Genomic DNA, 16,234 nt, shown 5'->3' on the forward strand with positions numbered 1-16,234 from the left:
AGATCGAACCATAATTGCCTCATTCTGGGATAAATATCTACAGTTATCATAATATATTATGGTTATTACCATCACGTGTCGTTATTTTATCATCAATAACCTACAGCGTTGCTAGGATACCACCTATCGTGATTCTGAGACGCATTTAAACAGAGATATAAAATAAGTATTGTTAAATATTTCAAAAGTTCTCTTGGCGGACAAATAACACGCTGGAAGTATTACCGGTGAGGGTATATTGCGGTGTTTCGCTACCAAAATGACAAGGTTCATCATAACCACCTTTAGCAGCCTTGAAATACCCCTTGCTGGACATTTGCCTTTATTTATGCCATTCTGCTGTCTCTTGCATTTCGCATCCATCCTATTCCTTAAAAGCATTTATATCTTACTTTTTTATAATATAAGCAATATGAATTTACCTATGTTAATGTTAGTACTATCTTTGTTTGACTTATACACGACTTCATACTTTAAAATGAACCTTAATTAGTAGAAAAGTTACTAAAACATATTTTTCCATTAAATTTGTCCATGGTCGGTATTTACTGGTTGAATATTTAGCTTTTGACAATCACAAATAACGTGGCTCAAAATTTTGAAAATCTGTTTTGTAGATTCAGATATTACCTCCTACACGTAAGAAGGTAGGTATGTACCCATGATACTGGTAGGTATAGGTACTACAATGTAACTTATATGTAATTCCGCCTCAGAGGAATCCGTTTAGAAGCTCACAAGCGCGTGCCAGCATCGCAGCCAAGGCGGATGCGACACGATAGCATGCATTATTCATCATTCACTGGAACTGTATCAAAGGTGACATTCGTGAGATCTGGTGCATCCCACATCCTGCTCGTCATTACTCCTAGTATTATAGAGATTTATAAATATTGTGAGGGTGTCTATTTGTAATTATTCCTCGCAAAAAATATTGCTTTTAAAGACTAATTTGCTGGGAGTTTTGCGAAACTAAGCGTACTGCATTAGGCAAACTGCTTTTCATATGGGGAAGGTTCGAGCAATCGATCACTGCGCTAGCTCCTTGCAGGTTGGTAAATAGAAGCAGTCTTTTTTGTACTAATAAAAATATAATAGGGTATTTGACTAAACCTTATATTATAATCGGTTGTCCGTCAGAGCTATCCAAAAAATATTGAATACGTATTTTCTCCTCTTTAGCACTCTTGCCCTCCCCGACACACTACGCGTCATCATTTTGCTGTATATTTTTTCAAGACTGCACTTTGATTTAGAGTGGGCCCTCCTAACAGGGGTATATGCTTACTTAGAAGGAATTCTTTTCGTAATATTGACTAAAAGTTTTTGATTTTGATTAGATTATTGAAGAAAATACTCGTACATTTTTTTTAGTTTAACTTACGTTTTATTACACTGCCTGCCCAAGCTTTAAGTTAAGCTCTCGACGCGGCGACGTCTCATCAACAAAAAGTGGTGTTATGTGACGAGCCCTAATGTATTGTGGAATGCAAATAATGAGAGCGTTTAACCCAAGGGTCAGCCTCCGTTTCAGGATGCGTGATTGCGTTTCGACTCCACGGATAGTGGAGCTCATCTTACGCAGGGTTCGAGTCTGGGACATGACGCGAACTTGCGATGTAGCGTGTGACGAATCTTTTTTGTCTAGATGTCTTCGTGCTTGTGACTTGAATGTTTGTGTTATCATAATGACTAGATTCTTAACAAAGAGTCTACCTTTTAAGTGGGGAAAAAAGGATATTCGTGTCCAAATTACAACATTTTTTTTTGCTACAAAGATTTTGGAAAATGGTGGAGTGAAATGAAAACAAATAATAATCCTAAAGACTAGTTCATTTTATTGTTTTTTTTTTTTAGAAAAATATAAATACAATGTCTGATGCTTAACGCTGGTTATTCTTATAGTTACCTATACTAACTACTCAATTCATTAAGGGATATTCTGGTCTTCGGGATGGTGACATGGGCAGAAAAGAAATCAGAAAAAGCAGATATTCTTGGATATTTTAATCTTGCCGTGTAGTTCCGTTTCTCCTAACTAATAACCATATGCAAGAATTGTACTTGGTAAGTGTTGTTAAGATATCTATTTGTCTCTAAGACTTCACAAAAGAAGTATGGGGATCAGCTTGGAGCAACAGATGGGAGTCCATTAAGGAGTCTTAACAGCTAAAGAGACATTTTGCCATTTATGCAAAGCACTTAGGAAGCGGTGAAGGGTGGGCGAAACTGGGTGCTGTCCAATGTAATCTGACCTATAGAAAGTGCTAGTTAGTAGCCTAATTTGAATAAATGATTTGATTTTTTTATTTTGATTTATAGTTCTTGCATATGGCTATTAACCCTTTAAAGCCACTTCCCGTCCGTTTAGTTCGAGTGAGTTAGCCTCCGTATCTGGCGACGGCGGCCGACGCACTGGTTGAACACGTTCACATAGTTGAAGGGAAGCTCCCCGACACATCCGTATCCACCCTTCTTGTGGATCGCCATGTAGTCGTAGCAGTCGATTTGACCGTCACCGTTGCAGTCCTGGAGAAAAGCATTTGGATTAGAAAAAAACTGATTTTGTCCGTTTTAATGTAAGATAGTTGTAGTTGAGAAAGAGATGCAGTGTTTCGTCTCGCTCTAATAACAAGGATAAATGCACTGTAAGAATTTTTGATAGCTCTCATTAATTCCGGTACGTATCAAAAAACAAAATTCGCTCAACCCAAAAATACCAGCCATCCTGTTCATTTGCTTGTAGAATTTGGTCATATGAGTCACATACTTGAAACATAATTTAATATTTAGCTAACGAAAAGATTTTTAGATTAAGCTGAATATTGGGGTTTAAAGAGCGTGACAGCCTAAGTATCTCTATTTTTACAATACGCCTAAGGTTATCCCGGTTATTATTGATTTATTTTTTACGTTACTTAAATTCTACTCACCCTCATTCCCTACGCAACTTTAAAAAGATTTTAAATTTTTATGGCTGGCCTTATTTAGAATAAGACTTCTGACCATAGAAATTAACCCTCTCCAATGAGTTCTCTCCAAAAGTGGGCGGGAATTTCTTATTATGATGTAATATTTGATTGTAATTGTTTAAATTCGTTTTTGTACGGTCAAGGATGTTTGGTGATGTCATATCGTCTCAATATGCAAATGGCGTTGACATTGTCAAGACATTTGCATGTAACAAGGATACGCCTACATGATGTCAGTACATATGTTATAGAAAATAATGCAAAAAAATAACAAGGAAATGAAGACCAAGTGGTATTTGTCACCATGCTAATCCCGATGCGCGTGACATGTCGTAGGTTTGCATTCGTATGAACAAATGCTTGCTCTGAATCTAGGCGTTTGTGAAACCTCACGCAACACAAAATAATCAACCAAGTTAATTCCGTTTAATTAAAAAGAATATATTGAACAAACTTGACACCATTTTTGCTTATTGCTAAACAAATTATTTGATGTTTGAATCCCTTTTCTCACATAACTTGGATAAAACGTTAAGAAAATGGTGAATGGAATATTTAACCAGAAGGTAGTGAAAATCATTAACAAACTGTTTGAATTTGTTTGAATTTTTTAAACATTATCATAATTCGCACATTCACGTTTATAATTAACGCACGTTGTAGCAAGCGTGACTAGTTTTGGACTTGTTGGAGCCGGCTCGAGATATCACCGAAGAGTTTATTTATAAACACTGGTAAAAGATTACGAAAGATTTACGTTTTGAGGTTTCACCACTTTATTAAAAAACAAAAAAAGATAACAGCCGATACATACAAGAACGTTTTACCTAAGATTTTTATTTTCCTAAACACTTAAGAATTTAATCCTTGTCACGTCACAAATTCACCTAAACTCGGGACAAGCATTCGTGGATCAGCTTCCAACTCACGAGCACATTGTGCGTGCTTTACAAGAGTTTAGTATACGGGATTTTCAAATTACTAATTATTTTTCTGTCTTAACTTATATCACTCAAACATGAGAGGCATTTTAATGCTATTTAATATTATCACTAAGATTACACAATGACGGTGGATTTATCAATGGATGCGATAGCGGCTTTCTATCAATTGCCTTTGCATCTATCTCATGTTTTTCTAATATAGATGCTAAACTACATTACACTGGCTTAGTAACTGGTGAAGTTCAAGAAGTGGATGAGGATCTTACCTGAGCGAACTTCCTCATGTAACCCTGGACAGCGAGAGCCGCGCAGTAAGGGTCGTTGGTGCAGTTCGGGTATGCTGAAAAATTCAACGGAAACTTTTGAATTTCATTTTGAACAACAGGTAGTCTTCTTGATTGTTAAATTAGGAAGATTTAAAAAAAGTTTCTACAAGAAACTACTTTGAAGTTGTCGTTGTATCGTGATGGACCGACAAAGTTCGATAAATTACACTGAATTTAAAGTCAAGACGTAAAAAAAAACAATTAACTATAACTTAATGCTATGCCTGTTACCGTAGCATACAGCATTTTGGCCTCTTCGGAAAATGAAATAATGGAGTACAATCAGACTTTTACAACTTTACTCAGAGGTGGCCCATTTCCCGCATTTTTAGTCTAAATAAGAATTATCCATGTATGTGAAGGCTACTTTAAATTCCTATTAATATTGTCACTAAGTATGATTTAAAACTACTCAAGACTAGAACCGGATATTCAGTACATAAATTATAGTAAAATGTTAATATTAGCTGTTAATGATAAAATAATCTATTTATTATAGATTCAAGGTTGTATATTTGATTCTGGTTCTTACGTGAGATTATATTAAAATATTTATCTTATTTTGTGATTTATTTGATTAGATAACTATAGAATTTCGTCAAAGATTTATTGTTTTTAAACATAAGTTGTGTTACCTAGAATTTTGTGGTATTATTTAATTTTATATCCGTTTTAACATCGTCGTCGTCGTAACTCTCGCTTGACTGAACAGACTTTTTGATTCTAAAAAATTTAGTTTAAAAGACATCAACGCGAGTATGTCGCATTTTTTTTATCGTGTCAATATCTACTAAAGTTTGTCCCGGTATAAAATTTATGGAAGTAAAAGTCCTTTAAGCCGGTTGATCTATTTTCATTAGTAGCCATTAGTGTTACTCTGCTGAGCCAAAGCTTCCTCTACCTCCATCTATTGCTCCCGATACATAGCTAACAGTTACCCTCAGCGAGGATTACTAAAAGTATCTTTAGACGTACCATCTGGGTCATCAGGCGACTGTCCTCTGATGGTGGGCTTGCCGGCATCAGCCCAGTAGGCCCAGGTGATGCGGAACAGGCCGCACGCGTCTCCCTCGCAGGTCAGGCCTTTCTTACATCCCGATGTGGCCTGGCAGATGCAGCCCAGGCATACCTCCGTCACTGGTGGAGGTCCACCGGCAAATTCCGCTGGAAAAGGAAGAAATTGAAGTTTGTAGATAAAAGGGTTATGTGAAGAGTCAATTTAAGTACTGTATATTTAATTAGACGCCAGTCTTTTGCATTGCTGCGAGTATTTACCTATCAAATATTAATACACTTGAATATACACATGCAAAGAACGTCAGGCTAGATAAGGTTTTTACTATTCAATAAGAAATACATTCTATTTTAAACGATGACACTGGTTGATGATGATAAGCATTGTTAAAAAAAGAACCACAAAGGTTTTATAGTAACCGAACCATAAAGAACAATAAGTTTTTTATTGAGGTGTGAAAACGGCATAGTAATATGTACGTATATAAGAAGTATTCCACAGTCAAGGATGCATGCCTTTGCATGTAATGACGAAATGTTTATGCTAATATGACCACAGGCCTGTGTAAAGTGATAAATTTTGTAAGGGTCATGGCACTGGCTGGTGACCTTAGGAGGACAGAGAATCAATAATATATGACTTGTTGACACTGCACTGTATAGGCCTTTCGTTTGTTTTAATACAACTTAAAATAGCTGCTTTCAAAATACGGTAGTGAACAAATCTTTGCATTTAGGGGTCATGCCGTCCGTCAGATGAAAGTTGAATTTAGACACAAATGCACATTTTAGAAGCTGAAGCATATTATGGTTCGTTCAAAATTCCTACCATTGTTTAATTTCTTAGGAATAATTACTTAGACAATTACTACTTAGTCACCGATGAAATGAATAAATAGTTTTAACCTGAAATTCAGCTTGATTATGCAGCACGAAGAAAATTCCCCGAAGTACTTTAACAAAATATTCACTAGCGAACATTTCGTCACTTATGACGTATCTTGGAATTTCCTCTTCATTGTATCACAAAAGATCGTACGAGCGTCAAAAATTATGAGCGAACAAATTTTCCGGTTGTTAAGTAAAACCCAATAGATATGCATTTATAAACAGACTAGTTTAAGTATACATGTGATAATTTGCCGTCTGAGAGTCTTGGCCACTTCCCATTTTAACGTAATTATTGTAATAGTTGTGTTTACATAGATTATTCTCCTATTGTTTCAACAATAGCAGACGCTGAGTCATCGACATATAATTTGCTTTTTTCTTTTATTATGTTTTTGGCTTAAAATTAAACTTAAATGTCGAGGTCAAGGTTTTTAAAGGTTGTTGAAGTTGGATTGAAATAGATGCTGTTCCGACTATACAGATTTATGAAGAGAATAGACTTACAAGAATTTTCGGCAAATGCAATGGTAATAAAAAAAGTCAATATTTAGCTAGTTATGTGTTACCAAGTGGAGCACGGAACGCTTTTGGCCCTGTGGTTTTAACAATATGAACTTGCTTAAGAACTTTAGAAGTCAACACGAACAAAGGATGATTTGAAACTTAGGAAACCTGGATTCCAGAAAATCAGTAGCATTTCAATAAATACTCAAACCTTCCCTATATGCAACGCATTATTTTGACGAGAGCCACATACATGGGATGAAGCCTCATGTTATATATATAAATGCTTCACCTTCGATTTCAAACATACATAAATCCTCACTTAATATTACATCAATAAATCTACCAGCCTTATAAATCTTCATAAGATAACGAAGGGAACAGACAATATAAATAAATGTTTATGACTACATAATGGCATCAATGCGGAAATCTAAAGCTATTGATTCAACATCATCTGTCTATGACACTGACCCATAATATGTACAGTCAGAACCAGAAGTTTGTAAATACAACATATTTTCAACGGTTTTCAAAAATAGGAGCTCTTAAATTCGTCTGTGTCTCAACTTCGAACGGTATGAACAGATTTTGTTGATTGATTTTTTTTCATTAAGCGCGACGTTACCTGTTTTGTTTGCAAGTTAATTTTGGACTATCTCCCGGTTTCTGATTGAGCAGTTATTTTGTATGCATACGTACGAGTATACATACATACAGCAAATCAAAGTAATTTTACGATTACATGGAGTTGATTTTTCTTTAAAAATAATATTATTGTTCTATAATAAAACAACAACAACTTATAAATTTAATTATGTACAAGTACAATTTTAAAAATCTGATTAGTTTACCTGGCTTCACTACGGAACTTATTACAATACATATGGCAGATATCGATGGCCATCTGATTAATATTTATCAATTTGCAAAGGAGTGAAAGGAAATACTCGCGAGGGAAAATCCCTTTTAAAGTTCAAGAGCAGGTTTGTTTTGAGTAATAACATGGCGTCACGTTATGTGTGGCTTTAAGAACAATCAGCAAGAAAATTTCCGAAATAATTTAACTACACTAACGGCATATCTGGTAGTTTTTATACAGACTTATATTCTAAATCTTCAATGGGCGTTATTAAATAAGCAGAAATAAAACCACTCAAGTGAAAGATACATTTACAGGACAGCAAACAATAGCAGTGAAACTTGGCTAACACTGAGCAGTATGGATCCAAGCAAGAATAATTCTGATGAAGAAGGGAACTTAACTCAGTGACACTTTATAAGATTGCCACATACGAACAGGTAACCAACCCACAAATTAACCAAAAGCGTCATTTATCGCTCGTCTTGACCATCATCATCATCATCGGCCTAGCCTTTTGACAACTATGTTGGGGTCGGCTTCCAGTCTAACCGGATTCAGCCAAGTACCAGTGTTTTACAAGCAGCGTCTTGATGATCTAACCCTTAATTTAAATTGTATTTTTCGATACCAAAAGTTAGGACTATATCTATAACATTTTCTTTGTCTATACACAAATCTAGATAATAGTGCAATATCGTGTATCGTACCTAATCGTGTCAATTCCAATCACGTTGCAATATTTATAGTGTATAATGACGTCACAGATTGACCTATTACAACCGTTTGCCATTCAACACACGGATTTGAGTGATGTCATGCTTTAAGAGTCACTAAGCCAATATAATCTTATTTTAAACAACAATTAATTTCAATCAAATCATATTTTGCTGTGTAAATTCGTGATTTATAAATCCAGTGTAAATATTTTCTGTTTTATTAAGCGTTGCTGAATCTGTGTCTATTATTGATTATTGAATATAATACGCATACATATTTACAAGAAGTGTAAACTATAGTATAAAACACACGAAAACAATCCTAACCCTAATTGTGGCATACCCACTAAAGGTAGCCCGTTACTGCCCGTTACAAAGTTATTCAGATGACTAAGAAACTTTTGAAGTCGTAAGTATTGAGGAAAATATGAATTCAACTGTCAAAAGCCTCATTCAAAAAATTTCTTAATAATACTTGTATACGTTTTTTTCTCAAACTTTGCATATAACAACGAAGTCCTGCAGAAGAGTTTTTTTGAATCCCCTCAGATTTAAATAATTCAAAACCTCGTCTAGCAATAAACATAAATAGATAAATTGAATTGTTATCTATAAACAGATCTGAAACAAAAAACAGTACTCAAAGGATGTGGGCAGTAATGCAAGAACAATTCCTATCTATTTAGCATTATTGGATCCGGTACAAGACGATATTATAGGGTAAACCTGTTTGACGACATACTCCTTAGGATCTTGCATATGCATAGATATGCGTTGGCGTATGGCTCTTTGTGTAAGCATAGGAAAGAATGTTAAGGTGCCTTTAGTTCAGTCATCTTCGTTAATATGTTTGGTATGCACTGGTATTCGCCTTTTGTGGTGTAAGTTGATTAGTAACCTCCTTAGCCTTAGACACGTTGCAAATTCTATACCCGAATTTGGCTTAAGTTACATCGACATAAATACCAAAATCGTATAGAAAGTTAATTAATCTGTCAGTTTGGTACAGTTATAGAGCATTATCTTCTATCTTCTAATATATAAAATTCCCGTGTCACGATGTTAGTTGCCGTACTCCTCCGAAACGGCTTTACCAATTTTTACCAAATTACATATGCGTATTCAGTAGGTCTGAGAATCGACCAAGATCTATTTTTCATACCCCTAAGTGTTACGGGCTGCTCACACTAAAAAAAAATATTTTAGTTTTTGTACGATTTTTTTCGTTTTTTTTTTTATATAATGTGGCATTGAAAAATACATACAACTAGAAAAAAAATTATAAGGCAAAACAACGTTTGCTGGGTCAGCTAGTCATGATATAAAATAAAAACATTTAGAAATAATTGAATCATTTTGTGAAATGCTCATGCAGATGTTGATTGACTTGGTGTTCTTTTTTTGCACAAAATTCGAATGTCATTGCTAAGTTTATTAGTTAAACCATCTTGTGCAAGTAGCACTTCACTAGTATATATTGCGAGATCTTACGAAAATTGCGATCGAAGATGTCACATAGGTAGAATTTGTGTACAGATATTTTTAAAGTGAAAATTACGATATTGTCCTCCAGAATTATGAAGTTCAGTTTTTGCTGCCAAGCCTGACAACATATCATACCACTTTTTGAAGTCTTTGATAACGCGAGACAAGATTTTTATTCAGTAAGTTATAATTCGAGATGGACACAGTTTGGACTTCAGTAGACGTTGTAGATAGTTACTCAGCTTTATAGTCAAAAGAAAGGAATAACTGCGCGTTTCCTGTATCATTTTGTAATAAACCAACCAATTAAGTAGTTAATATTAATTCAATGGAATGAACTCCAACACTCACCTCGTGCGAAACTAAGTTTTTTTTCTTACCCTCGTAAACAGGCCGTAAATGCTTTCTATTGTCTTTGCCCAGATTAACATTTAATTGGTCCTATGTTAACAATGATATTTTCCAATTAATTTCCGATACACCGCTTTATTGCCGATTAGAACACAACCTTTGTTTACAATTTTTTTTATTGATACTTCTTGCATGTCACCTAGCAGGATTGTGGTTGAAAGATTCACCGCCAGATGGTGCGTCAAAGGTTGAAAAGCTTTTAATTATTTTAATATACTACTTTCCTTATTTTTCCTATATTTTCCTTGCTCGACAGGGTCCAGAGTTGTTATTAAGCAGGAGATTTTCAAATCGTCTGTATTTTTTTTTACCTTAGACCTTGCGTCTCGAAAAACCGATTTCGTTATTTTTATATGAAGTAGCTGTCATTTGGTCACTTAAAAATTTCACCAAGTTTGGCTTAGTAGTTTTTATCTGAAGTCGGTTGTATATTATTGTTTTTAAAACCTTTATTGTAACGTCCAAATAAAGTATTAAGCTGAAAACAGAGAAAGTCTTGATGAAAAATCTCAACCATTATCTTTCACTGCCTAAATGTAGCATAAAGGAAAAATTCGATTATAATTAATTAAAATATACATTGCATCAGAAAATATTGTCTGGATAATTATAACCTAGGATTAATCATAATAATGTTTACAACATCCATACAATGTATTTATAACTAGCCTTCCGCTTAAAATAACTTCTAAGAGATCTATTTCTATTAGCAATTATCACGTCAAAGATGATTCTATAATAAAAAAGCCTATGCTGTGTAAATAACATGTTTCCTTGCCAACATAATTACAAGTCACTAATAACTCTAAGACAGGCATGGTCTGTAATTATCATTTATTTTCACGTGATTATTTAAATAAATGAGTGCTTACAATACTTGGAAAATTATGACCTGCATTCACAGCGTAAGTATTTCTTGACAATAATTTAATTATACTTTGAGTATGCAGATGGGAAATACTTCTTATTCTTGTAAATCTAATATGCTATTATTGTTTCACATTGTTTGTTTTCAAAACTACTTAAGTATTAGTTTTAAGTACTTAAGTAATAGTTAACTAGCTGTTGTTCGCGGCTTCGTCGGCCCTTGGCCCCTTAGTAGATGTCTGTCTGCCTATGTATAAATCTAAAGTGTCAGCTACCGCTATCTTTCTTACCAAATGTCATGGAAATCAGTCCAGCAATCAACACAACGCATCAACAGCCATAAACTAAGTTAAGTAGAAGTAGTAACTCATAGCCATAAACATACCTATTTTTAAAGGGCAAATACAAAAAGGCATGTAGAGTCTATAATAATAAACATAAAATAACAAAGAGTAAAAACCAGTTTGGAAAATGTTCTTTCGGTCTATGGTTTTATTTTTAAAAAGAATGTGGATTTTAAAGGTCACTTGTTTAACTTATGTGTAAAATAGGAGCTTCTATAAATATAAATCGATTCGAGAAGTTGTAAGTTAAAAAATATCGTGGGAGGAGAAACAATGTCAACTCTTGAAAGATTATGCGTTGAGTTTTCCTCTGAGAACGTCTGTTTGTTATGGTATTTACATTTAGTAATTAACAACAAATCGATGTTCTCCCTAGGTGAAGCATTTGGTTAGTCATCAAAAATTATTACGTTGATATGAGGAGCTCGTGGCTAAGCCATAACCGCGTAAGTGATACGATCACAGGTTAAGCTATGCTTGACGCGGTTGGTCTGTAGATGGGTGACCATCTTTGTCATAACGAGTTCCTCCGTGTTTCGGAAGGCACGTTAAATTGTGGGTCCCGGCTGTTATTCCTACATCTTTGACAGTCGTTACAGGTAGTCAGAAGCTTGAAAAAGTCTGACAGCCAGTCTAACCAAGGGGTATCGTGTTGCCCAGGTAACTGGGTTAAGGAGGTCAGATAGGCAGTCGCTCCTTGTAAAACACTGGTACTTAGCTGAAACCGGTTGGACTGGTAGCCGACCCCAACATAGTTGGGAAAAAGGCTAGGCCGATGATGATGATGATGAAAATTTTGTATTAATAAATTACATCGCATCCAAAGTACAAGTCTTGTATGACTAGCCTTTTAAAATGGGACTAGCCCGCCACACATGCCCATCATTGCAACTCCTGTAAGCCAGGATCTACAATGGAATCAACGAAAACCACCGAAACACTTAAGTTCGGTGTGTCAAAGGGGGAACAATTAACTGCCTTGGAACCCGCAACGATATTCATCAGAAATAGTAAAGAGGAGGAGTAAGAAAAAATGTTCCACTTCCCTCCATAGCAAGCAGGAGACAAAGGAAGAAATAGCTAGTTGTAGCAAAGAAAAGAGATTGACAACTGAGTTAGGCTCAGTTATCAGGCACCACGGATATGTATGTATGACTAGCCTGTGTAATTCTCAGTAAAGATAAAGTATCTATTTAATTTAGCCTTGTAACTCGAATCAAGATTAACGAAGAGTAAAATTAATATATTCTGAGAATACGGGAAAACTATTTAGCATATTCTTTTTAATTATGTTACGGACACAGATTTATTACGTCAATACCAAGGTCGTTGCGGTGGTCATGTAGCTTGCGTTAGTAAAACAATATTAGGAAATGTTTTTTTTGTGCTGTACCCAGTCTTTGACGTCAAGTTGTAAGGAGTATCTATAGGGGATCTACGAACATATCCCAATGTTAGGCTTCACAACAGTGGGCGGGCTTCAACGCTCTTCGCAAGCCGAAGTCTTCTCTACAGTTCAACTATGTTACTGCACAAGGTGTTGGTAGTGTATCTAAGTTGTGGTTTGTATAAAATTGCATACAGCGGCTTTTTTCTGCTTAACTCTTTCCTCGAGCTATTTTGATTGGGCTATGAGCTTAATAAGTGCCAGGGAAAACTTTCTCCATTTTGGGATCTTCGGCAAAACAAGAAAGCCTTTTTCGAATATCAGTTGAAGAACAGTTACTCTTGTTATTGTCATTAACATCATTATATTTCAGGTTTTTAGGTTTGCTTTACATTTTTGAACAGAATGTTTGCAGATATCCTGAGCTGAGAGCTTTGGCTGCTTCACTAGAGTATAACTATCTACCTTTTTTACCAAATGGAAAATTATCAAATGACTCCTTTCTACTTTGACTTGAAAGGAAAGTGTTTCAAACTTTACCTTGTGCTGAGGTTGCAGTGATCCTTTTGGACAATCCCGTAGTTGGGAAAATCTCAACCAACAAAATACCAGTACTTAAGTTTAAGTACATGCAACGTGCAAGTATTTTCCCACCTACTAGAATAAAATAATAGCTACTAGTCATATTATTATGCCAAGTTGGACAAGGATTTTTGTACTGACATACAGTAGCAGTTTTTATTGCACGTTTACTCGAGCGTGAGTTTATAAATTAGTGGTATATGCAAACATTAAAACGAGTTGCTTTATTTACGTATGTAGATCATTCTTTAATAACGTAAAATATTAAAAAAAATATACAAAACTAAATATCTTACTCTGTAAAAATAAATTAATATTTTTAGCGAAAGTATCTACTTACTTTTGTTTGAATTTCTCACTTATATGATTTTTCGCTTAGAATTTTTAAGGTTGTTCCTGCCCGTAGCTCTTAAATAATATTACGCAAGAAAACTATATGACTGACAAAAATTGAAGATTTTTTAGTTAGCTTATATTTAACATATATATATTTATATTTTAATTTTGTTATTAGCTTATCGATTTTCAAGGAGATTGCTATGCTTTTGTTTACATGTATTTATAATGATGTACACATAACACATATTCTGCCTTGATCGTTGACATTTAAGATGTTATTAACGAGTTGGTTATTGATAAGTGTGCCTATAAGTATCTAGTTATAGTTTATTTATTATCTAGAGGAACCTAATTAAATCTTGAGTTTTCACAGAATTGTAAGACTGTCTATAAATATTTATTTATCGGATAGTTTTCAATGTTTTCGTATAAATATATATTTTGGAAGAAAAATAAAATGTTATTTCCAGTGATTATTTGGTAAAAAAGTCAAATTAAAAATATATCAACAATAATATAAGGTCTCAAATAACTTCTATATTTTATATAACGAATAAATCTATTAAACTTATCAAAAAAAAAACTTACAAACATCAGCAGCGCACACAGCAACAAAAAACAATATGGCACTAAACTTAATCACGGCAGACGCCATTGTGGCTGTTTAAAAAAAAAACTATAAAATAAATTAAATTAATGTAGCGTCTCTCGCGTTCAGATCCCGACTGGCATTGAACATGGCCTTTGCCCACTTTATATGGCCATCTCGCATCGCCTGAATCATCGTGTTCCATGAATTTTCGAATTTTGAATTTGATTTCTGATTGTCAATGTATCCGTGCGTGTATTGTTTTCCTTTGCAATAATGTGGGTAAAGGTCGCTTTACTTTTTTATGTTTTTTTTTTATGACAAGTGTATTTAAATGTATTGGTACAGCATAGGTCATACAAGCTGTTTTCTTTTGATTTATTTTTCAGCTAAAAATAAATATAATTCACATTTAACAGGTAGGCAAATATTATAAAATTATATTTAATGCACAGATGGTCCATGCGATAAAAAAATAAATAAAAATGAGCTTAAAGAAATAAAACATCAATGACTACATTTCGTATTTAATTTAAATAGAAATTAAATTTTGTTCACATAATTTTGTAATAAAATTAGCAGATAAATAATTTATTGTAATTTTATGATGTAAATAGCTAAAGGTGGGTCGTTATACTATTTTATTGTTTTCTAATACCTAATGATTGTTTTTGCTTGTGGCTATTATTTTCCACATTTAAAAGTTATCAATTATACTCATATGTACATTGGAACATTTAAGTAGTTAAGTAAACAGATTTAGTAATATTATGATTGTTTTTTCAATAAGAAATTAAAAACTTATGAAATACCAGTTGGACTCCCGACTCTGAGGGTTCTGTACAAGAAACACCAATCGGTTGGGTGATGGCTGCTTAACCTTGATTTTTTTTTATAAGTTATCTGCTATATCACCAACAGAAATACACCACCTGTATAATATTCCTGTTGCTGCTTCTCTATCACTGTTCATGAGATACAATCCTGAGCCCCGATTCTGCTATTTACAATGGCCTATGAATGAATGGCAATTGAATTAAATTTGAAATTATTCATATTCTCTTAAGCATTATGCCAACACAATAATAGAAAATTCATTGTATTGACCTTAAGTGAACCGTCCCATACTTAATATCCAATTATTGTGTAGGAAAAATGCTTAAGAGAATGCGAAGAGTGCCATTTTAAGCCAATTTTCATGAATTCATGGGCAATTTTATTGTTAATAGCAGAATTGGGGTCCTGGTGACAGATGGACGGACAGTGCCACAGTACTAGGGTTTGACTTCGTCTGTCTGGGTACCCCCCCTCAAAATGAACGACAGAAGCAGATGGTTAAAACCGTTATAAACAAATGTTTCTCTTTTATTAAAACCTAGTTTTAAGACTTAGTATCACCATGTTTATTGAAAAAATTAGGACAAAGGTATAAGTAGAATAAAATCCGATTAGATAAATAGGCATAAGTTAAACAACTTGATTGGGTTAGCAACAGATTTATTTTTCACCCAATTTTGAGGCACTTCCCTATAAGCTAGGCTGAAATTTTCAGGGTAGCTTCAAACCTGATGTCTATGCGATTTACAACTATACAAACTGCTGGACTTAAAAAGAGTTGAGTGACAATTAAAAAAGTGGGGTCATCGATTTTTTAATCAATTAATTATAAGTATTTGTTGTTATAGCGGCAAAAATGACAGTTAGTTATCACGTTACTCGAGATTGAGCGGATAGACTGCAGACTCTTAGTACCTAATAAGGTTCAATTTTTACCCTTTCGGTTCGGAAACCTAAAAAAGATTTTTGTACCACAACTCAATGAATACGGATGTAGTTTTGATGAGTTTTGACGGGACGATGAGTGGATATCTTCTCTGAAAATAATAAACTTTATTTGTTTTTTAATTTAAAATACTGCGTCATAAGCGTTCATCATCAAAAAAACATCGTCAATTTCTAAGAAAAAACATGAAAAAAATACTGTTTCATCCTTAAACT

General features: G+C 34.2%; 1 protein-coding gene across 1 annotated transcript; it reads right to left on the bottom strand.

The window, feature by feature from the left end:
• Positions 1 to 1,815: 1,815 nt before the first annotated feature.
• LOC113499590 (invertebrate-type lysozyme 3-like) lies at positions 1,816 to 14,384 on the bottom strand. The gene is made up of 4 exons (XM_026880103.1): positions 14,236 to 14,384; positions 5,218 to 5,406; positions 4,183 to 4,256; positions 1,816 to 2,529 (listed from the first exon to the last, which is right to left on the bottom strand). The coding sequence occupies exons 1-4, from the start codon at positions 14,300 to 14,302 to the stop codon at positions 2,368 to 2,370; spliced, it is 492 nt and encodes a 163-aa protein (XP_026735904.1). The 5' UTR covers positions 14,303 to 14,384; the 3' UTR covers positions 1,816 to 2,367.
• Positions 14,385 to 16,234: the final 1,850 nt, after the last annotated feature.

This window comes from Trichoplusia ni, chromosome 1 (assembly GCF_003590095.1).
Source record: "Trichoplusia ni isolate ovarian cell line Hi5 chromosome 1, tn1, whole genome shotgun sequence".
In the NCBI taxonomy this organism is placed as follows: Eukaryota; Metazoa; Arthropoda; class Insecta; order Lepidoptera; family Noctuidae; genus Trichoplusia; species Trichoplusia ni.

Coding starts and splice junctions, on each gene's coding strand:
- LOC113499590 (XM_026880103.1), bottom strand. CDS start 14,302: ATGGCGTCTGCCGTGATTAAGTTTAGTGCCATATTGTTTTTTGTTGCT. Junction 5,407..14,235: donor TGTGTGCGCTGCTGATGTTT/GTAAGTTTTTTT, acceptor TTCCTTTTCCAG/CGGAATTTGCCGGTGGACCT. Junction 2,530..4,182: donor ACATGAGGAAGTTCGCTCAG/GTAAGATCCTCA, acceptor GCTTTTCTCCAG/GACTGCAACGGTGACGGTCA.